The sequence below is a fragment of the Anopheles nili genome, chromosome 2 (assembly GCF_943737925.1).
Source record: "Anopheles nili chromosome 2, idAnoNiliSN_F5_01, whole genome shotgun sequence".
Lineage (NCBI taxonomy): Eukaryota > Metazoa > Arthropoda > Insecta > Diptera > Culicidae > Anopheles > Anopheles nili.
In genome coordinates this window covers 19,493,349-19,514,805 of record NC_071291.1, presented here as the reverse complement: position 1 = coordinate 19,514,805, position 21,457 = coordinate 19,493,349, and the positions used below count along the sequence as shown (strand labels likewise).

Sequence of the window (21,457 nt, the reverse complement as noted above, 5' to 3'; positions counted from 1 at the left end):
GCGCTGCCCTTGTCGTGGATCGTCCGTTTTTTGTTTTGCTCTCCTGTCTCCATCGCTCGCAGGACATCCAGCAACAAGTGCGGCCAAAGTCTCGAGGAGAACGTAGAGCACTTGCCGGTGGCACTCGGCGGTGTCGGTTGCCGCAATCGAGCAGTCATAAAATCCTTCTCAAGTGCACGAACCACGGAGTACATCTTCGAGGAGTCTTATCTACTTGCTTGTCCGCAATCCAGTATCCTTGGTAACGAGCCGGGAACGGGCGGTAATGAATGGTTTTTTGGCCACCGAGCGAGAAACTTCGAAGATCTAACGTCAGGATGGAAACAATGCGCGAGGAGAGCACATAATGCCTTTGTCGTTGTTCCCGCGGTGTGGAACCCCTTCGAACCGACCGCGGAAGGTGTCGAAGGGAGTCCGGAGTCAAAGTGTCCTGGTTTCAGCGAGGCACCAGGGCGACAGGCGCTCGTGGTTGGTTTGGGCTCAGAAACAGGCACACTTCAAACTGTGCGGCCAACTGGATAAAATTAATGGAGTCGAGTCGTTTTTCTGCGTCCTCTCGCCGAACCGGGGAGCCCCGTTACGGATGTTTTGTTATTCTGCTTCACCGAGCCTGCCGCGCGGGCTAGCCGGGAAATACAGGCGGGCGTGGGTGGTGCGGGAAAACCAGGAACAGGGATGAAAGGGCGAGACGAGACGAAGCTTAAAAGTCTGACCGAGAGTTTTTGCTCGCAGCTTTGCTTTCAAACAGAAGGATGTTCATTGTCCGTTATTAGCGCGGTAGCAAGGGCTGCGTTTTTTCCCCCTAGGTTTTGCCTTCAGTTTTCCCGTTCCGGAAGATAGGCTGAGCGCTTGGTACGGTGGCTTAGACAAAACAACATGCAACTGCGAGGGGGTATGGTGTACTTTGCACGTGAAAGCACGCCTTTTTGTTCTAGGTGCAGCACCCTGAAGCGAACAGTGGAAAACGAGGACCTCCTATGGAGCGCGGAAACTGCTAGCAGACGGAAAAAGGATGCCTTTGACATAAGTCTACGAGATTTTTGTTGTTCTGAGAACGAGTGAAAAGCGAAAATAGCTAGGAAAAATCAGTACAAACGTTTTTGAAAGCGTATGTCGCGCCATGGCAGCGCAATGTTCGAGTAATGCTTCATTGGTTTCTTTAACATTCTTTAACTCATCAATCCTTCATGCTTGATTGCAACATGGTAAAGCTCTTCACGATACAGACGAAAAGCGGAACAGTTTATATTTCGTCCGCAAATGCTCTAAAATTTGCTTGCAACAAAAGGAGCGCTAAAATTGATCAAAATTCCATACAAGCAACTCATTGAATATAAATGTTAAATACTTTCTTAGAATAATATACACTTCTCGTAATACTAAGTATACTAGTATCATGTAATAGACTAGAATTTTATGCACTAGTAACTTGTAATAGACATCATCCATCGACAAGTATTACATAAGGGTTAACTTAATGTAACTGAAGGTAGCAACGTGATAAGATAGCCTGTCATAATCATTGCACACCTTACTCATTAGATATAAACGCAATCGATCGGATGTAAATAAACACACCAAGCGCTGTCGGACCAACTGTTTTGTTTATTTAAACAGAATACAATCTACTTAGCATACGCGAAATACGCGACGAATTATCCTGTAAAATGTCTGAATACAGCAAGGTAAAAACCAGCAAGCTTGTTTTGAAAGGTGAAAGTTCAAAGTAAGTCGATTGATGCGTGTTCCCCAAAAATACACATATTTGATTGGCATATTGATGTTTTTTTTTCAGGGGCACCAAGCGAAAACACAAAAAAGACAAAAAGGATAAGGCAGCGAAAAAGGCTCTCGTTGTCGATACGGACGCGGTGAAGCACGGTGGTTGGTGGATGGTCGGCAAAACTAGCGACATAACTGGTTCTATTGCACTTCAATTCGACAAACAGGCTTACGTGAAGGCACTCGATAACGGCCTTTTTGCCTTAGGAGCACCTCACAATGAGGGTGACCCTCCGGATCCGGAAGAGATCTTCAGCGCGGTGCTAATCAATGAACAGAAGGTGGCATTCAAGTCAGGTTACGGCAAGTATCTCAAGGTGGAAAAAGATGGAATGATAACGGGCCGTTCGGACGCAGTCTCAGCTCTGGAACAATTCGAGCCCGTGTTTGAGCATGGTAAGATGGCACTGCTTGCCGCTAACGGATGTTTCGTCTCGGTGGATCCAGAGGACGATGCGCTTGTAGCCATCAAGAAAAAAGTGGGCAGCGATGAAATCTGTGTGATTAGAAGCTGCGCCGGTCGAGAGGACATTTCAAGTAAAGAGCTGCCGGTTGAGGAATCGGGCGATCTCGACCAGGTGGAAATAAATTATGTGTAAGTATATTGACACCGAATCCTCACAGCTGTAGCAGGAACAACAAAAGTACATCTCCATTTTTTTTTCTAGGAAAAAGTTTCAAAAATTCCAAGACAAGAAACTCCGTGTCAATCAGGAGGACAAGGTGGTGCTTAAGAAAGCCAAGGACGAAGGAACCCTCCACGAGGCTCTGCTGGATCGACGTAGTAAAATGAAAGCCGATCGATACTGCAAATAAAATCATTTAGCAAGCATATTTAACGAATGCGGTGGCATAATTTATGATTTAACACTTTTTTATATTCAAGATAGAGTATGTTTTAATTTTTATTATGCGTTTTTTCTTCGAGCTTCTCTGTTTTCCTTGGGGCTTTGCTTTCGATTTCATTTCTATGTTATTAGTCATTCAATTTATCGAGTTTTATTTTGGTGAGTATAGTGGCTGGCTTTCGATAGCGATAGCATTGAGTTTTGCCAATAGAATTGTTTTTACTGTATTTTCGTCTTTCTTGTTGCATACCGAATGTCAAAATGCGGTTCCTAGGCAGACCGATTTTGCTAATGTGCTATTTTAATGTGTTTTGCTCCGTAAATCAGTTCCCCCTTGTTGAATTATTTATTGTTATCTACAAGAGATTTGAAGTTTCGTCGACAGCTCAACTTTCGGTTCTCACCAAGCCGTGGTCCGTCCCTTTACGTTATCGGAATATCAGTTCGTTAGTAGCAGGCTCTCATCCTGATGCCCTACATCCACACCCCAGTCCATTTTTGTGTGACCACCTTCACACCCAGTCAAATGAGGATAGCTGCTATAAATATAAATTTGCTCAACGCATTCGCTCCTGTCGTCTTCTCCTTTCTATCTGTCTGTAGCAGATTTCGCAAGATCATGGAAAACATTACAGCACAATGTTACTGTTTTTCAACTAGAACCAACTCTGGTTCCGTTATCTATCATTAACGATTCCGTTTATTGTTATTTACTTGCACTTGCAGGTGTACTTCATTGGGGTACACCATTTCACCATTCATTGTTCTAGCTCAGTGCGGGCTGCTTACCATTTCATTGAACTTATCATGAATTCTTCACATAGCGCAAAATTGTATTGGTAGTAAGCTTTGTAAAAAATGGGAGCACTTTCTTCTGTGTTTTTGGTTTGGATTGAAGCAACACTTTTGCAAACAAAATAGTACGATAATGAGGATAGAAAATTATAAATTCATTCACAAATGGATTCTTTTTTGTAATTCTATGATATTGCGCTGTGATCAATACAACCTGTTTAAAAAAATACAATTCTAATCAAAAATAATGTTATAAACTACTGCAAATTACTTATTCGGCTTCGGATTGGCTGCCGGAAGCAATTGGGAAGTGTTGACCAAATTTACGTGCATCATTACATCTCCTACATGTATGCCTTAGTGCGTTGCATTCTGTGGCATTGCATCTGTTGGCCTATGGCGGAGATTCAATGCGTTTTTGTCCGAGTTCTTGAAGAGAGATATACATAATTGGTGGAAATGGGAGGGATGGATGACCAACCGGTTGTGGGTATAGGTAGGGTTCGTTTTTGATCTCCCGTTTGTACCCTACATCTAGTGCAATAAGCCTCAGCTAATCGTTGGCTGAGCTCGTAACTGTCTTAACCATTCCACAAACTCATCGAGCATGACAGGCCCTGGAAGGAGCAACAGAGGAATGCAATTAGTAATACTGAAAAAAATGCACCCAACCGATTAGACTCACAAGCTCCATCGACGTCGTAGTTCGTTAGGTCATTAGAGATGGTGCGGGAAAACTCTAGAATATTGCACCACTGATCCTTGTTGATCACTTTGTACTTGGACTGCTCTAGGAATTGGGCAAATTGTGCGTATAGTGGCCAGTGCTTGCCGAGCAGCAGCTGTAGCATGGCTTTCGCTGTTTCAATATCCATGCTACGTTGGTCTTTGTCCTGGTGATTAAAATAGAAAGCCGTTAACATCCACTCTGTATAACAATCATCCCTCCAGCATCGCTGCTTACCCTTGCAAAGTCGTACGCATATCTATAGATAATTTTGAATGAGTTCGAGTCATTGAGCATACTTCTGAGAAATTCCAGTTTACACTGCACCTTTGCGGCAGTGTCGCACTGCAAGTCTGTTAAACCCTTCAACCACTCGCACTGCGTGAAGAAGCCCATTTGTTTGGCGCCCATCTTATACGCCAGCACAAGCATCGCCACGTTTTCTGGTTCCACTCCAATGTCCTCGCAGAATTTTTCCATTCCTTCGGGACCTGTAGGACACGAACGGCGAAAAACAAATTAAATAACCAGCAAATGCTCCTTCAAGACCACCTGAAGCCACCGAAAATATGTAACTATTGGTTCCGTTAGGTCTAAAATTAGCTCCATTGTTTACCGTACGGACCAGCGGATAAAAACAATGAAGGCGCCGATTACTTAACATGTCGGTGCCAAACATTCCGCTAGGAGCAAAAGCACTTCCTACTTCGGTTGCTTCTTGTCTACTCACCTAAAGTATCCGGATCGTCCGGTGTGGTATATTCCCGGAACCAGGCGAGGCATCGTTTCTGGCTGAAAATGTCATCGGATTTGCTGTACCGCCGTGAACTGCAAAAGAGAGAAACAAAACAAGCGTCTTTGGTGACTACGGTCGCAGCATTTATCTCACGCCCAGTATCAGCCGTTGTACATTCCGTCACCCATCGTTAATCTCGTTACGCTGACAGATCAATCGCGAAACGCACTAAGCATTAGCTTCCTTATACGCGTTACACATTAGGGTGAGCGAGGAAATTTTCAAAAGCTTATCACTTTTATCGTTGCTTGCCCTCTATTTCACTAGCCGCTGTATGCACAACACACACACGCACACGCGCGGGCGCACAGATACGGTAGGATCAATTTGTTAGCGACCGTTTCGGTGATGTGCTGCTTCGTTGACGGTGTTTCGCTGACAAATGGAAAGTGAAAATTAAGAAGGAAAGCATTTGTTCACGGTGGACCGTGCCCGAGCTAAAAATATCATGTTGTTCTTTTTTTAAAAGACGCGCCATACCGTAAACTGGCATCCTACGTACGTACGTTGATTTGCAGCCACAGTTATTCTGTCACCGGTGCGATGCTTACGGTGCGCAAGCGAGACCAAGCGATGGTACGTCTCGCAGGGATCCAAGCAAGACATTAAACTTGAAAATCCTCCGCGAAAGTAGCAGAACAAGATTGATCGAAGAATCCATTTGCATAAAAGCGCTGTTGATTCGATGCTGGACGCAGAAACATTCCCCCATCGGTTGGAACCGATGTGAGACGAGCACGCAGGAGACCTGAGGTCTAACTTATTTCCCACGACTCGAGTGGCTAGCGATTGAAAGGGAAGTCAAGCAATATTACCCAAATGCCATACCTCTGATAACTGTTCCGCTGTCGTTTTGTCGACTGTTGGTCTTCTTCGCTGGGCCTCATGTCGATGGCGTGACGACGTTTACCTCTGGGCATTTGTGTTGTGTCAATTGTGGACCCCGGACTTTGACGATATCAGAAAGGGACGCGCTGGCGATGGTAGAACCTTCCGGAAGAACTCGGAGGAGCAAATTCTTGGCAATCGTTCCACTCCTAATGACTGAGATGTGAATCACTATTTACATATCAACTTCTTCTTGGCCCAAAAGGAAAAGGGATCAGTCAGTCCGTTTCACAAATCTCCTTCGTCAACACGCAGCAACTCTGCATCGATCAGTCTTTACTAATGCAGCTGTGTTTCGTTTCTCCAGAGACGTCTGGTGCGTTGGGTAACAGGACTAAGGCAATCGGAACCAGCTGGACAGCTGATTGCAAGCAGGAACAGCATGAAAAAAGAAACACGAAACAGAATATTATCACGATGTAATCGTAGCAAAATCGATTCTGCCACGCAAATCAATAATGACGAATGTTTTTTTTTCTGATCCGATGATGAAAATATTCCACCCGCTCACAAATCTCATTTCCAGCCGAAGACGGAGAAGATGAAGTATTACTTTTTGTTTTTGTTTTAGTTTCTTTTCACAGCTGCAGCATCTTCCAAGATATCCATGGATAGCTGTCTGCCTGGGTTTGCTCGGTCGATGGAAACTTTCGACCAGTGCCAGCAGCAAGAGGACGAGCAGGCAGCAGCCTAGATTGTTTGGCCTAACGATATCGAGGACCTACGCAGTAACTTACCGTCGAGGAATGGCCGGGGAGTATGGCGTGGCACAGGGGATTGCCCGCACGAAACGATGGTCAGCAGGTACAGCGAAAAGTATACACTGGCTTTCGTGGGACCCGTCGATGCTGATGACAATGATGGTTGATGGTTATGCTTTCATGTTTTCAACAACGCAACGGTACGCACGGGCAAGCGACGAAGCTCAGGCGACGGTAATCACATAGTCGAACCCACTCCGCGAGGTGCGCAGCAGCTTGCTCTGGCAGCAATGTTTGCTATGATACATCTCTTTCAGGCCTACTAGCAGGGGTATATCGTCCCGAGTCCGTAGGCTATGGGTGTCGGCTGTGCAAAGAACTGTCAGAGTGTCAGACTGTCAGAGGGCTGTTTTGCAGGAAAAGGACCGCATACAATCACTGAGCGAGAAGGCAGGTGGCGAAACGTCAACAAATTCAAAGGCTGCCAAAAATGTGAACTGCCCTTTTCGCGTCGTTTACCTGTACGAATTTTTACCCGTCTGTCCTGTACCGTGTGCTTTGAAGTGGTTAAACGAGGCTATAATCTTACCTGTGCGCGTTAGAAAGCTAGTTAGGATAATTAGCAACAACTTCGTTACCTCAATGCTTACCGATTTAAAAGCGATCATGAGTAACACGTTCACAACGCCACCAAAGACCGTTGCTTGCAAACAACACGCGGCGGACCTAGAATCGTCTTCGGATGAAGATGGGTACATATCGCCATTCAACGGATCAGACAATGGAGATGTCCCATTCACAGGACCGGACGGAAGTCTAGTGGATGAAATGCCACCATTCTCGGCCTACTCGCTATCGCCTTCCGCGCGATCACTCTCACCGATCGAGCAGGAATCCTTCGAATCGGCCAGCTCGACGCCAAGATCCGGCAAGGATTACATCGGATGCAGTACGCCTGTGTACAGCACACCGCCAATCGCTAAAGAGAAGGACGTAGCAGACGGTCACCCTGCCGAGGGGTATGTTACGCTGGACGAAATACATGCCCGCATCGGGTTGACCCCGCCGGATGTGAACGTTAGTCGTTGCCGTTTGAACTTGGAAACCATATACGAGGGCGTGTTTCTGGATACACCACCAAAGAAAGAGTTCCAATCGAAGGGCAATCTACTTCGGCGCTCCATACGTAATCGAGCGTTGTTAGGCGATAAAGCGGAGCAGAAAGAAAATATGCCCTGACCATTCCGGATTTGTTCATAGCTTTTAAGTGTAGCTAGTGTACAATGTTTTTCAAATGTGGTATACAAATTGCAATAAGGTAGATAGTTGAAATTCTTTGACTAAAACTATTCGCAGTTACGATGCCCGTACCACATTGTGGTAACGATTTTATTTCAAACCAGAGCAGTTTTCTTCGATTCGCGAATACTAGGCTAGGGTAGGAACGTCGTGCCTTTCGCGTTACTTTTCTTTAGTTAAGAATTTAGCCCGTTAATTTAATCATGTTGATTAAAGTAATGGTAGAAAATGTGATTCCGTTATGTTGCGCCAGTAGACAGAGCACAAATAAAATAGCAAACTTTGCAGCAACATATCATTACTTCCTTGAGTTCATTTGTGTTCTCTTCGGTAAATGCTGCTCCTGCGTGGCGTGAAACACTCGTGGTAAATTCAAACTCATATTAAGCTAATATGTTGTAATAATACAGATTTATTTTTCTAACAACTTCGTAATGATAAACTGAAAATGTGCGTTCAAATTGGAACTCGTCCCATCAAGACATGCGAAAAGTACCGAATGACTACGTCAATTCGGTACCTATTGGTTGCTATGCTATGATGTCCTTTATAAGCTAAATGGCTTTGATTCGCGTAAAAAAATAAGACTTAAAATCAGGTACATCGGGCTTCTCTTTCTTACACAACGTATGCATAAGGTATTCTGTAATAGAGGATCATCGTCAGAAGAAGATAGATCATTCGAGATGGCCAGATGGTATGAGAAGAATTTAAGTACACTTGATTCACTTTTGCATTCCGTCGGCGGCATCTATAATGCGCTTGGTTAGGACATGAGCATCAGCTGCTCTAGATCGTCCCGGTTGTAAAGTTTTATCTTCAAAAATCCTGGATTCAGCTCAGTGTATCTGGGGAAGGACAGTACAAATGTAGACGATTATAATACCCGCTCATAAGCGTAGCGTTCTTTCAGCATATTACCTTATGTTCTTGATTCGTAACATTGTCTTAACCCGTTGCTTGATGATTGGTTTTCCGTCGGTCGAATGCAAACCGCGGCCCGTGATGATGTAAAGAGTCATAAAGCGCAGCTGGGAACTGCGCAGCTTTGAGGCATGTTCGGCAAGGAACATTTCCAAACAACGAAGCGCTTCCTGCGAGTGGAGATAATGCAGATCAAGCACTTCTGCATTATTCAGCTTCAGCTTGTGCACCTCCATGATGCAGTTCGATGCCCGACTGTTGTACATGTCGATCTTCGTTCGGTGAAGCCGCGCGATCTGCGAGTAGTAGTCGGCCAATCCCGGAACGCTTCGTTGTATTGCCTGGCGCGCCTTTTCGTGGCATTCATTCTTCAGGTCCAAATGATGTTGCGCCAAATTGCGGCATTCTTCGGCCTTCACGAGGTGGAAGTTGATAGCTTCCTCGCTAGATGAGGTAGGTGAAGGGGTCGTAAACGAGGGGGAGCTGAAGAGGTCGAGCAACTTTTGCTTTTCATTTTCGGCTCGTTGCTTTAGCAGCTCTTCCTTCTCAAGCATCTGCCGACGCACGGTCTCTGGAATGGAGGCGTTCACGACCTGCACTGTCTCGTCGAACCGGTTGTTGTGCGCCGCAAGGATCTGCACCAAATCCTCCCCGGGCACGTGCGGGAACATCTCCTTTAGCTTCTGTTGTGACATCTGCTGGGCCAGATCGGGCGGACCGTCCTTCTGCCAGGAGGAGTTAGTTTCTTTCTGGTACGCCGCAAGTGCCTCCTCCATCTCGATGATGTCCTTCAGGTTCGGCACTCCGGATGGGTCTTGCTGTTTGAATAGAGCCGGATATTTTTCTTCAGTTTCCATCATCTTGGCCATCCGGGCGTCTTTCCGAAGGCTAAACAGTTTTTCCTCTTCGCTGTAGCTATACAGTGAATCGAGAAACAGTAAGTACAGTTGCTCCGCTGTTTCTGTGGCCATGAACACGCGAGTGCGATCCGACTTAATTTCATTCAACTCGAGTGATTTCGGACAATGCTTGTCCTTGAAGAGCGCATGCAGCTGCTCGACCAACTCCACACCTAGCCGCAATTCGACAACCTCGCTATCCGTCGTTTTGTCACCGGTATCGAGATCCAAAATATCCTCGGGCGAAGACTCGTCGACGGCGACAATGCGTCGCGCGAGGCGCAGCTTTTGGATGTGTTCCGAAAAGTGCTCATTCCCCAGAATGAATCGTGCCTCTATTTCTTTCTTGATCACCTGCGAATTCTCTCGTTGACTCTGCCCACGGCGTGCCAATTCACGTGGGGATTGTGCCGAAGAACTTGCGTTGGTAGTGATCAAATTTCCATCCATCTCCGCAACATCGTTCACATTCTCCACCAAATCGACCGCGGTGGGTGTTTCGGCTGGAGAGATGGCCTTTGCCATCGGTTCATTGCAGCTGCATTCGAGCAGGTTCCACTGGATTGCACTTCGCGCCAGGTCATCCATCGTCTCGTTCTCCTCCGTTCGTTGCGTGGTGGAGCTTTCGAAGTTTTCCAGCTTTTGCTCCTCGAGCAGCAAATTTGCAACCCAATCGCCATCGCCGCTGCACTTCTCGAACAAGTCCCACAGGTACGATTCCGGTACTTTGGGGTAAAGATTGCAAATTTCTGAAAAACTTGCATTTTCGTTTGGGCATCCTCGTCGATGCTTGATGAGAGCGATTCGCTTTTTGTCGGTCTTTTTCGATGCTTTCTCTTTGACTCCATGAGACACGAGCGATGAGGGAGACTTGGGTGCCGGATCCGTTGCCTTGACTGGTAACTTTGTCGGTTCCTTTACGCTGGATAGGAGAAACTCCGCAATTGGTTCATGATTTGGGTTGAGCGCACGCGTCCGTTGTGGTTGGGCCTCTATTGCAACGAGCGGATCGTCTCCATTGGGAACTTTGTACTGGTTCTCCTTCGACACAGTCGAAGTCGATTGACCCCAAAACTGGTTGCTCTCCGTGTCGTACGGCTTCCAATTCGTGTCATTCGTGCGCCAGTCTTCGGTAAAATCCCACGAAAAATCATCTTCCGCTGAGTATCCTCCAGCTGCACCGAGATCGCTCTCTTCCTCCAGCGCTAAGAGCCGCGGGGATGTCTTAGTTTCAATGCTTTTGAAATCACGTGGTGGTTTTGGAACGACATTTTTAGCTACACACCCAGTGGTCTTATTTGACGATCGTGCTTTGGATTCCGTCGTCTCTTTTGTGCTGCTTTCCCACTCTTCGCCCCACTTTGCGGCCTGCTGTGGTTGCACAGTTGGACTTTGATCCGAGTACTCCGCCATCGATACTTCGACGTCTTCTGGCAGGATAGGATAGTGGCGCATCTTCGCCGGTTTAGTCAATGCATGCTCCAGATTACATAGGATGTACAGGTTCCGTGGGTCATCTAGCTTTTCATAGTTTTGCAACATGCTTTTGATTTTCGATTCCGGAACATGGTGCGTGTTGCGTATCGCCAGGCTTCGACTGTTATTTCTCCAGTGTGTCTTCGGTTCGAGTATGTCCAACAGGTAACCATTGTCGACGGCAATCTGGACGTACGGGTACATCTCCCATAACCGAATGTTTGTATTGTCAATTATGATTGGGCTCCACCCGTCACGCGCCTTGGCCAGCACTTTATGTTGATTGTACCGATGCGCAGCATCAAGCACATCTGCCTGGAATTTGTACACCCCGTTTACCATGAAGTAGTCGTCGGTGCTGAAAATGTGATTACGATAATCGCCTCCCGAGGTGTGGTCGATAAGAGTGCGCGATAGGTGCGACTTGCCGCAGCCGGGAGCACCGCGCATCAGAACCATTACGCGATAACCTCTTTGCACCTTGTCGACTAAGATTTGAAAGTTTCCCGGCAGGTCTGCGGATTGATGCTTGCTCTTCCCCTGATGCCGAGGACTGTTGCCATGGATCGGTTGCTGAAATTGTGTCGGAAAGCTACCCTTTTGCAGCAACGAAGCGAAGCTGGCAGGCATTGCGGTGGGGTTGTCCTTGGCCATGGTCGTCTTGCGGGTGGCACCTGTGGATGCATCCGGTCCGTTCATGTCATGATCGGTGGGTATGGGCAGCGGTTCTTGGCCCTTGACTGTTTTATTCTTTTGTACAGCTAGCGGTTTTTTTGAGGATCTAATCTGATCTTCCGCCTGCAGCAGTGCCTCGATGCAAGTTTCCACTGGATGGATGCGGAAGCAATATCATCTCACGTGAAACAGCCGAATGTTTATGCACGAGCGTTATACTTACATTCCTCGAAAATGTCGATCGTGGCGATAATATGTTGCTGATCGATAACATCACCGAATAGCTCCGTGAGGTGCGCTAAAATTTCGTCCTTGCACATCTCTCTGCGCTCCGTTGAATACATTGTTACTTGAGCTGTAGAACGTACGTGTAGCTATCACCTTTTTGCGTTCAAATTGATCTATGTATCGTAGGTCCACTCTATTATTCTTCATATTACTTTGAAAACACCTTAACAAAAGATTGGACGCGTGATAGTGAAATGCGTCGATAGAAAGTCGTAAATAAAAAACACATAAATACGGCAATGTGGCGAAATTGAACTGACAGCTTGGACGAATTGTTAAAGCGCGCGCACTGGCAGCACTGGCACGTGCAATCAGCTGTTAGGTTGAAGGCAAAGACAACAAAGCGACCGAGGCACACGAGAAAGTTTGTTTACGCGTAGTTGCAGCGATTCGATGGAGAATTCACATCTTAACAGGGTAAGGAAATCAACCTCCAGCGAGTTTTTGTTTCAGCCAATGGTTTGCTACGTGTGGTTGAGACGTTTCTATTTATCGTAGGCGCACATGTACGGCAGAAGGGCAGAAAACTGTGCAAAAAATCGTCGCTTCGACGAAGCTATGGAGTGTCACCGGCAGGCCGTTTTTCACTTCAACGAAACGCTCAAACAGCAAACAAACGCGATGGTGCAAGAATCGCTTCAGCTGCAGCGCAAGTACCATCTGAAACAGGTAGACTTGCTGCAGGTAAAGAAGCAACAGTATGATCGATACCTGCGAGCCCTCGAATACCAGCGACGCAAGAATCCCGAGTTCCTGGCGCAGCAGATCGAAAAAATGGACAAGTACAACGAGCTGCAGGTGGCGATCTATCACAACCTCGACGATACCGATGGGCTGCTGGAAACGTTAAGCCGGAATATCGCGATGCCAGCCAACCAAGCTGCCGGGACAACGGACGGTGGATCGAAAGCAGTACGAGAGCTTATCACGCTGAACCATTCGCTGCACATCTTGATCCAGCGGATGTCACAAAATGTGGACGAGTACGCCACCGAAAACGAGGAACTGCGTGAGAAGCTGCGCTACTTCGAAAAGGAAAAGGAAAGCGCGACCACGGAGGACCGTAAAGGCAACACAGATCCTGCTAGCAATGCGAACGAAGGAGGCCTGAGCACACAAAAACACACCGTAGACCTGATGGACGATAATCTGTCGACACTGGCGCCGTTGGAAATGCCCGTATTTGATCTGTCGGAGCTGGACAATCATTGAATTTGAACAGGGAAACGTCGTTGGCTGTCGCCTTCCGTTTCCTTGTCTGTCTATCGCGCTGCGGTGGTGCAGCGTTTTACAACAGTGTTGCAAGATGTGATAAGACTACTTATGTGTTTACTTTAAACCTCCGAGTAGACTAAAAGCTGCTGTCCTCTGCGGGTCAATAGGGTTGTAAATATTTTGTAAATGATGAACGCTAGGCTAGGAAGCCTTTACCTATTTCTGCTTGCATGTGATCGATACGGTGCATGTGTAACTGGCGCAAATAAAACCGGAAAACTACTCTACGTTGAATGTTAACACATCATGTAGACAATTATATTTCTAACCGAACTTATACGCAGCTTCGAAAATTAAATTTTCCCCAAGTCGAGAGGATGGGGATAGTTTTCCAATTGAAATCGTTGCCATACTCAGCTTTCGTGTGTTCGTTTTCGGCAACCGCAGAAGTTCGAAATGAGTTAAATAATTCACCGAACGCTCATTAGGCGCGAATGGAATTAATTTAAATTTCATGCCTGCCCTCAATTGACGGTACGTGCCCCCTATTGGAGCGGGCAGGATACTGGAAAACTGCATTGGTCTGCAGCTCAGCGAGCAAAAGGAATGGCAGGGGGAGAAGCAAAAAAAAAACAACAACAATCGTTATTTACAGGCGGCTTTTATTTCATTTACCAACGTTCTGACCACTCTCGTCCCCTGCGGAACGAAACGATTACGCATTCAGCGACGTACTAACAATAATATGGTAAGGATAATTAATTGAGTTTTCCGATTGTGCTGCTCATTACACTGCCTCGCAGACGGTTGTGCGTACGCGGCAATAGGAATGTTGCCGTTCGAAGGGGGCCTCTTTAAACACGCATCGTTAACAGCCCGCACAATGCAGCGGTAGAAAAATTCTTAAACGGTAGGACGGTGCCCATCGACTGGAACAACTGGCAATTGTAGGCTACGCTCACTCTCCTGTCGGTAGCGGTTGGTGCAGCCACGCGCGCGAACCATCCGTAAATTCCGACGCCGCATGGTCCACTCCGCTAAGGATCCATTTCGTTGTGAGTAGTCCTTCAACGCCTACCGGACCGCGGGCGTGTATCCTAGCGGTGGAAATGCCTACTTCTGCCCCGAGACCGAACCGGAATCCATCCGCAAAGCGGCTACTTGCGTTGTGGAACACGCAGGCACTATCGACGTTGCTCTGGAAGTAATTGGCCGAAGTAGCTGCAAGGAGAGGAATTTAGTGAGCTACTGCGCTTCGTAGGGGGTTCCTTCTGTACGTACGATTTTCCGTCACAATCACGTCCGTGTGCCCACTGCCGAACGTGTGCACATGGTCGATGGCTTCCTCAAGGTTTTTCACGACCTCGATGCTGCACTCTAACGCGCCGTACTCGAACTTGAGTGATTTCGCCTGGGGCGGACCGAACGTAAGCATCTGGTTCAGTTTGGGGCCGGAGTTGATCGTCACACCCTCACGCTTCAGCATGTTGCACACGTCCGTGAAGAAGGAGCTATTTTGCAGCAGGTCCTCATGAATGAGCAGCGTTTCCATCGCGTTACAGGCTACACATCCGCAGGACGAAAACGATGAGTAAACCGGGCTCTAGCGCGTAACAATCGCACGCAACAATCGATCAAACTTACCCGCCGGATAGTCGCACTTGGAATCGCGAATGATCTTCAGCGCCTTGTCTAGGTCGGCTTCCCGGTCGACGTACACGTGGCAGATACCTTCGGCGTGTCCCATCACCGGGATGTGTTGGGCTTTCTCCTGAATGCTGCGCACCAGCTCGCTCGATCCTCGCGGAATGATCAGATCGATGTGTTCGTCCATTGAGAGAAGATCGCTTATTTCTTCGCGCGTCGATACCAACGAGATCGCGTTAGACGCTCCGGTCGGTGCTAGCGATTCCTTGACCAGTTCCATCAGCGCTCGGTTGCTGTGGGCCGCTTCCTTGCCACCCTTCAGCAACAGCCCATTGCCGGACGCCATGGCAAGGGCGGCCACCTGAGGGAGCGAGTCCGGTCGGGATTCGAATATCACCAGCAGCACACCGATGGGGACGGTAATTTGCTTCAGCTCGAGTCCTTCCGCCAGTTTGGTGCGCTTCACAACGCGCCCTACATTCTGTGAAAGAAATGGGGTTCATTGTGAAGAGACGAAGGATCTCAATTGGCTTGGATAATCTACTGCATGTGTTTAGATTCCTTCTTACCCTATGGCTATCGTCAGCAATCTGCTTGAGTCCTTTCGCCAACCCGTCCAGTTTTCCAGCATTCAGCGAAAGTCGCGAGAGAAGTGGCTTTGCAAGACCCGATTTCTTCGCCTCCTCCAGATCCTTCGCGTTAGCATCGAGAATAGCCGACTGGCGGGAAATCAGCAGATCAGCCAAGGTGTTCACCGCCTGCGCCCGTTCGTTTGCTGTAAGATTCTGCAACACGCGGCTACCGTTTCGTGCTAAAGGCAGGGAAATATCCGAGAAAAACGTAAGCACACGGTGTGGGGAGAAGTTGTACGCAACAGTGTGGGGAAAAAAAGCCACCTACCATTTTCGGCGATTTGCTCTATTGGAGTGACCTTCTCGGTAGTGGATTCGGTGAAAAATGTGCCCACCTTACGCCCCGTTAGGATGCTTTTGATGGCCTTATCCTGCGTGCCGTTGCAAATTACCACACTCACGCCACGGTCGAGCGCCCACGTCGCGGCCATCACCTTCGAGTTCATGCCGCCTGTGCCGACCTTTGACTTTTCGCCGAACTTAATCAGATCCTTATCACCGGCCGTGTAGGTGTGCATCAATCGTGCGCCATCCTCCCACGGAGGCTTGTTGTAGATACCGTCCACGTCCGACATCAGAATCAGCAGGTCAGCGTGGATTTCCGCCGCTAGCAACGCGGCCAGACTGTCGTTATCCTTGATGCGGATGCCACGCTTCTTGCCCGTGGCGGACACCTCTTGGTCGACGATGAACATCGGTGGCACAACGGCATCGTTCGTGTTGATGATCGGCACGATGTTGAGGCTGATCAGCTCCGAAAGTGTGCTGAACAGGTTCTTGCGCGTTTCCTCGTTGTAGAAGTCCGGTTCGGTGACGAGGACCTGCGCGATCTTGATGCCGTACTGCGCGAACATGGCGTCGTACAGCGACATCAGCCCGGACTGGCCGACAGCAGCTGCGGCACGTGGTTCCAGTAGCGTTCCCGCGTCCTGGCGCGTATGATCCGTGGGCGAGAGCGTTTCACGCATCGACAGCGACATCAGCAGCTCCTGGGTGAGCTTTTGCTTGCCGAACGCGACGGCACCGCTCGTCACCATAATGCACTCGCGTCCTTCCACGTGATACTCGGCGACCTGTTCCACGATCGAGGCCAACCGGCCCAGAGCGAGGCCATGTTCGTCCTCACGGGTGATTACGGCACTGCCCAGCTTCACTACGAGCCGCCGAGCGTACTTGAGCTGGCTGCGTTCGTTGAAGGTGGCCTGTTTGCGCTCGTGCAGACCGTGCAGGGTGCGATTTACATTTTTCGCTTTATTAGCCTGGGGGAAAGGACACAACGAGATTGTGGCGTTGGTTAGATACGTGTTAATACCCGAACGAAAAAAAAATAACCCCTAGGCCGATCCCACGAATCACGATCCTTCCATCACAGCAAGCGGTGAAACTTTTATTGCCTGTCACCATCGAATCGAAGGTCCGTTCTACACAGTAGGCGTAGACTTTTTTGTCATCCCCCTGCTCCCCAACAGGTGAGTTGCTGGGGGATGAGAACCTCTTGAATTTTGTATCGGCAGCACGTTGTAGAAGACGAACAAAAAAAACGCACAAAATTACGGTTCAAATAGCCGTTCAACATGTTTTCGAATGCATTACAAGGATCACGCCCGATGGAGGGTAAGAAGGTATGGGTGTGCGCTTTCTCCCCACTCCCTCCCATCACCCACAACACCCCATAAGAAAAAGGTAACCGAGGGCTACTTTCGTATTCTGAGTACGTACAAAAAAAGGGGCGCGATTCCTCCAGTGCTCGTGGCCATAACGGCAATATCATATCGGAAAACAATCGAAACTTTTTTCATCATATTTGTTGCGAGATGCAGATTTTCGCCGCCTTTTTCCGTGATTCCTTTCGGAAACGCCTGGTGGTTTTCGCCAATGGAGGAGAAAAAAAAAGACGCGAACAGAAAACTTGTCGACACAACTCCGGTCGGGCTGAAGGTGAGACGCAAATTCCTGCGTCCCCGTTCGACCCTTCGATGAGGGATTCGCAGGAGGGTCCTTTTTTCCCGGCTACCTCCAGCTCAGCTGCGGGTACTATTAGCAGTCATTTCATTTTTGTGTACGAAAATTATATTTTTTTTGTTTCGCTGCGCCCTAAGAAACTCCCGGCGAAGGTCCAGGCAAGGAGCAGATCCTTTTGGGAAAACATTTTGTATCATTATTTCTAGCACGCTGCCCGAACCCAAAAAAACGGATCCCTTTTCTTCGCTCATTATGCTGCGTTGAGTTTGCTAAAATGTTGGCGTACCGCTGAGCTTGAGCAACGGCACCGGAGGCCTGTTCGGGCATTAAATTCGTTCGGTTTCGTCCTGGGCTTAAGAACGGGATCCATCTCAAGGGGGATTCGCTTTGTTTTTTTTTTGCTGTGTGCGCTTGTAGATGCAAGGTAGAGCTGAAATTTATTCACCATCATCAACAATAACGAAATTCGCTAATCTATCTCTCGAAAATGTGTTGCCCACCCACGGGTGCATATCCTTCAGGCGTGGGACGTTGGGCGAAATCCTCCAAAACACCACCGCTTTCGTGCTGGTGCCGGGCCGGGCTTGCGTGGGTCGCGTACTTATGATGGCTGGAAAATTTGACACAATCATTCCCAGCCCCCGCGGGAGACAGCGTGGTGAAAAGACGCTCGGAAAATGGCTCAAATGTCCAGCACAGACAACGGCGCTCCGAGAACCGGATTGACCATTCAAAGTTAATTATCGTTGCACGGCCGATGCTCTCTCAGCGGCACGATGGCACAATTTACTGTAGGCCATTTCGTCCTTCCCAGCGGCGAAGGATCGTTCGGTCTGCCCGATTCTCTCGGCCCTGGATGGCATAATATTGTAGTATTTTCCTATGTCCTTTTTTTCTCTCCCCCTCGTCTGTTGCTCCCCGAGAGCACCGGATGCCGGACAGCTTACGGAGCTGTCTTTTCCCTGCCGGATTACGTCGAACGTAATTTTGCGCTACAATCGTAGCGGAAATTATTTTTCATTATTATTTGATTTTCCACTCTGCGCGGTGCAGTTTTTATTTCCTCCCGCAGTTCATTGGATGTACCATGAATTATAATTACTTTGATTTCGCTTCGTATTGTCACGGGTTGTGCGTTTTCGCTTGCAGCTGGTGCAGCAGTTGCATTCTTCCGGTACCGTGCATCGTGGCCCGGATGGGGCGACGTGGCAGGAGTAATTGAAATTTTATTTGATTTCCACATGATCCTATCACAATCGTAAGCACAACTCGTCCAATCCCTTGGCGCTCGTGAGAGGGCGCAATATAGCGCGCTCGTAATAAATTGTGATTGCACCGAATTGTTTGCGAGCTCGGCACGGGAAAGTTGTGTTTAAGCGTTACGATTGTTTTTAACGCGCTCGTTTGTAGCACTAACGTTGCCGATTTCGAGCATATTTCTGCTCGACCTGCCGTAAAGCTTTTTTTTTTCATTCACGCGATTGCTCATACACGAAGAGGTGAGCTTATCGCATTTAGGGCCGATGAAGGGTTGAGCTGGGCGGCTTCGAGTTGAATCAACCCTTTCAGGGTTATTGATCAGCTTGAAGGGCAATTAATTTGAACCGTTAGTTTGGAAAAGTTCACGGTTTCGCCCACTTGTTTGTTTGTGGTTTTTTTACTTCCTCGAGTGGAGCTCTCAGTTTTTTTCGAGGGTCTCACGGAACATGTTATCACGATTGTTGTTCCAAACTAGTGCCCATGAAAAGAGCGTCGAGCACTGGGAAGCGGCTTGATCCGGTAGCAATTATCAAGATGCCCTAGAAATCGGTTACGGCGTTCTTCGAACACGGTTTCACCCTGAAATGGGTGAACGTTTGCCCCTAAGCTGTTCGTCGATTTTCTGGACGTTTTCAACGCGCGAAGGCTACTCAAAACTTGTGCCCATGAAACGAGCGTTGAACTAACCGAAACCTAGCTCTCAGAAGCGGCTCGATCCGGTTTCAAGACGTCTCGAACAATTATCCGTACACGCTAGCAATGGGTGGCGGTTCTTCGAACACGGCGACATTCACGAGCAACATCAGCGCGGAGGTGTAAAGTTTCACCGAACCACCGTGGCCCAAAAATCGGTCCCATCTTCGGCCGTCCTAAAGGTATGCTTTCATCTAAACCTTGCCGTCGTTCGTATCGAATGGCACAGTATTGTGTTACAAGCGTCCTCCACCAGACGCGAAGGCTTTTGTGGGGCGCATCCTTTTTCACCGCGTCCGGATGGCACATCAAAGCGGCCAACGGAAACGCAGCGAGCCCCGGGAACAAGTATCACGATTAGAAAGTTACGAAATTAGATTGCCCGTAAGCGCAAAGGGCTAATCCTGGCGAACGGCCGTCAGCAAATCTCTCAAAGCTCTCGTCATCGCACGGGAAAACGGGAAGTGTCTGGCAATGTGCGAAACGTGACTGGAAGATGTTTGTGTGTCGATCGTCTCACCAAGTCTAAACATCGCGCCCACCAAGCGCCCTCTTCCTGTTTTCTTTTTTTTCTTCTTCTTCTGTTCTCAGGCTCCATCACTCTCTTTGCTAGCTCCTGAAAAGGCGGGCGCGGGTTTCCTGATTGTGAAAGCACACGATCCGTCCCACCAGTGCCTGTCTGCTGTTGTTCCGGACCCGATTAGGGCTTGTTTTGCAGTTGCCTTGCCAAAACAAACCCGCACCGTCCGGCTCGGGTACGATCCCACGCTTCAGCAGCACGGCCAGGATCAGGACATAACGTCGCGCGATCCGATGCCACCGATAAGACATCAATCGCAGCGGAGAGGGAGTTGTTTTCCAATATAATTTCAAATCAAATAAATTTCCACACCACTCACTCTGCGGACCCTTATCGGGCGGGTTTGGTAAGAAGCGACCCGGAGCTGGCCAAAACATACAAGAAAAGCAAACAGCTGGCCACCGCCCAGAGGGTGGCGGGGAGACAGCCCTGTTTATGTTCGAGTTTTCCCGACCGAGAGTTTGGCCTTTGTGCGGTGCTGTGGTGTGTAAACAATCGACCGGAAAAGTTTACTCCGCGCTACCTCGCAGGGTAATTAAATCCCGTAGGCGTCGATTGGCAGGCATGTGCTGTTGCGTCAAAGCGACACCAATGAAAGGACCCAACGCATAATGGAGAAGACAGGTGATCATTTCCGGCAAACCGATAAACCGATTCCGGTCGGGCTTTTGCGATGCTAATTAGATGCGCCTAGTGACCCGCGTGATAACATCAATCAAGCACGAACGATGGATGGCGATTCGCGGGCGGAACACATTTGAATTAGTCTCCGGTTGCTTGGATCAAACACCGGTAAACACACACACACACACAAACAGGGCTTCTCGCCCAATTATCGGACACCCATCGGGTCAATTGTTGCAGTGCCAATTGTACGCGACTACCGCAAGAAGCGATCCGATCAAACGGCATAGATTTCGATGAACATCAAACGGTTGCCGAGGTCCAGCTGATAGGTACGCACGGCCGCACGCAGACATGCACGGAAGAGGCCACCACCGAGCCGAACGCTGGGTTATCACCGTGAAGGGTTGTGATTACGGGGTAGCACGGGCCACACCGTGGTTTGGCGCGTCCTGGTGTTTGATTACTTTAAAAGCCCATGTTGTGACAAGCGTTCGCGTGACGCGGTTCCTTTCCCGAGCGTGTTCCGTGTCAAACGGCCAGACCTAGTAGGCTTTGTTGTTTTGTCCTGTTTTTTTTTGTTTTTGCTTTTGATCCACTCCCAGACTTACCTGTTGCACAAGGTACGAGCTGACGTTCGGGTTGCCAACGATGGAGAAAGATCGGCAGGACAAATGAGGCCCGAGGCGTTGCACCAGCGGCGATACGGCGAGGCCACGCTTGGTAAGCGCCCTCAGGAAGCTCAT

At 48.5% G+C, this 21,457-nt stretch overlaps 6 protein-coding genes across 6 annotated transcripts; 3 read left to right on the top strand and 3 right to left on the bottom strand.

Annotated features, from left to right (window-relative positions):
* The first annotated feature begins 1,667 nt into the window (after positions 1 to 1,667).
* LOC128722232 (protein FRG1 homolog) lies at positions 1,668 to 2,680 on the top strand. The gene is made up of 3 exons (XM_053816088.1): positions 1,668 to 1,726; positions 1,796 to 2,377; positions 2,451 to 2,680. The coding sequence occupies exons 1-3, from the start codon at positions 1,668 to 1,670 to the stop codon at positions 2,596 to 2,598; spliced, it is 789 nt and encodes a 262-aa protein (XP_053672063.1). The 3' UTR covers positions 2,599 to 2,680.
* A 169-nt stretch (positions 2,681 to 2,849) lies between these two features.
* On the bottom strand, positions 2,850 to 5,868 carry LOC128722234 (DCN1-like protein 4). Its single transcript, XM_053816089.1, has 5 exons — positions 5,777 to 5,868; positions 4,883 to 4,980; positions 4,390 to 4,643; positions 4,111 to 4,318; positions 2,850 to 4,042 (listed from the first exon to the last, which is right to left on the bottom strand). Exons 1-5 carry the CDS (start codon positions 5,866 to 5,868, stop codon positions 3,975 to 3,977), a joined length of 720 nt encoding a protein of 239 aa, XP_053672064.1. The 3' UTR covers positions 2,850 to 3,974.
* Positions 5,869 to 7,179: 1,311 nt separating this feature from the next.
* LOC128731367 (uncharacterized) lies at positions 7,180 to 7,776 on the top strand. The gene has a single exon (XM_053824485.1). The coding sequence runs from the start codon at positions 7,180 to 7,182 to the stop codon at positions 7,774 to 7,776; it is 597 nt and encodes a 198-aa protein (XP_053680460.1).
* A 493-nt stretch (positions 7,777 to 8,269) lies between these two features.
* LOC128720245 (NEDD4-binding protein 2) lies at positions 8,270 to 12,130 on the bottom strand. Its single transcript, XM_053813904.1, has 3 exons — positions 12,034 to 12,130; positions 8,758 to 11,962; positions 8,270 to 8,684 (listed from the first exon to the last, which is right to left on the bottom strand). Exons 1-3 carry the CDS (start codon positions 12,128 to 12,130, stop codon positions 8,603 to 8,605), a joined length of 3,384 nt encoding a protein of 1,127 aa, XP_053669879.1. The 3' UTR covers positions 8,270 to 8,602.
* Positions 12,131 to 12,464: 334 nt separating this feature from the next.
* On the top strand, positions 12,465 to 13,310 carry LOC128720885 (nuclear receptor-binding factor 2-like). Its single transcript, XM_053814584.1, has 2 exons — positions 12,465 to 12,515; positions 12,597 to 13,310. The coding sequence occupies exons 1-2, from the start codon at positions 12,492 to 12,494 to the stop codon at positions 13,308 to 13,310; spliced, it is 738 nt and encodes a 245-aa protein (XP_053670559.1). The 5' UTR covers positions 12,465 to 12,491.
* A 662-nt stretch (positions 13,311 to 13,972) lies between these two features.
* LOC128731355 (delta-1-pyrroline-5-carboxylate synthase) lies at positions 13,973 to 21,457 on the bottom strand. Its single transcript, XM_053824474.1, has 6 exons — positions 21,323 to 21,457; positions 15,861 to 16,851; positions 15,530 to 15,771; positions 14,958 to 15,441; positions 14,595 to 14,876; positions 13,973 to 14,534 (listed from the first exon to the last, which is right to left on the bottom strand). The coding sequence occupies exons 1-6, from the start codon at positions 21,455 to 21,457 to the stop codon at positions 14,272 to 14,274; spliced, it is 2,397 nt and encodes a 798-aa protein (XP_053680449.1). The 3' UTR covers positions 13,973 to 14,271.

Excerpts from the sequence above, each read along its gene's own strand:
- LOC128722232 (XM_053816088.1), top strand. The coding sequence starts at position 1,668 with ATGTCTGAATACAGCAAGGTAAAAACCAGCAAGCTTGTTTTGAAAGGT. Across the intron at positions 1,727-1,795 it reads TTGAAAGGTGAAAGTTCAAA|GGGCACCAAGCGAAAACACA; the intron begins GTAAGTCGATTG and ends TTTTTTTTTCAG. Across the intron at positions 2,378-2,450 it reads CAGGTGGAAATAAATTATGT|GAAAAAGTTTCAAAAATTCC; the intron begins GTAAGTATATTG and ends TTTTTTTTCTAG.
- LOC128720245 (XM_053813904.1), bottom strand. The coding sequence starts at position 12,130 with ATGTGCAAGGACGAAATTTTAGCGCACCTCACGGAGCTATTCGGTGAT. Across the intron at positions 11,963-12,033 it reads GATCGACATTTTCGAGGAAT|TGGAAACTTGCATCGAGGCA; the intron begins GTAAGTATAACG and ends GCATCCATCCAG. Across the intron at positions 8,685-8,757 it reads TTACGAATCAAGAACATAAG|ATACACTGAGCTGAATCCAG; the intron begins GTAATATGCTGA and ends GTCCTTCCCCAG.
- LOC128722234 (XM_053816089.1), bottom strand. The coding sequence starts at position 5,868 with ATGCCCAGAGGTAAACGTCGTCACGCCATCGACATGAGGCCCAGCGAA. Across the intron at positions 4,981-5,776 it reads CAGCGGAACAGTTATCAGAG|TTCACGGCGGTACAGCAAAT; the intron begins GTATGGCATTTG and ends TCTCTTTTGCAG. Across the intron at positions 4,644-4,882 it reads GGACGATCCGGATACTTTAG|GTCCCGAAGGAATGGAAAAA; the intron begins GTGAGTAGACAA and ends CGTGTCCTACAG.
- LOC128731367 (XM_053824485.1), top strand. The coding sequence starts at position 7,180 with ATGCTTACCGATTTAAAAGCGATCATGAGTAACACGTTCACAACGCCA.
- LOC128731355 (XM_053824474.1), bottom strand. The coding sequence starts at position 21,457 with ATGAGCTTCCTGAGGGCGCTTACCAAGCGTGGCCTCGCCGTATCGCCG. Across the intron at positions 15,772-15,860 it reads AGAGCAAATCGCCGAAAATG|CACGAAACGGTAGCCGCGTG; the intron begins GTAGGTGGCTTT and ends CCCTGCCTTTAG. Across the intron at positions 15,442-15,529 it reads TTGCTGACGATAGCCATAGG|AATGTAGGGCGCGTTGTGAA; the intron begins GTAAGAAGGAAT and ends TTTCTTTCACAG.
- LOC128720885 (XM_053814584.1), top strand. The coding sequence starts at position 12,492 with ATGGAGAATTCACATCTTAACAGG. Across the intron at positions 12,516-12,596 it reads AGAATTCACATCTTAACAGG|GCGCACATGTACGGCAGAAG; the intron begins GTAAGGAAATCA and ends TATTTATCGTAG.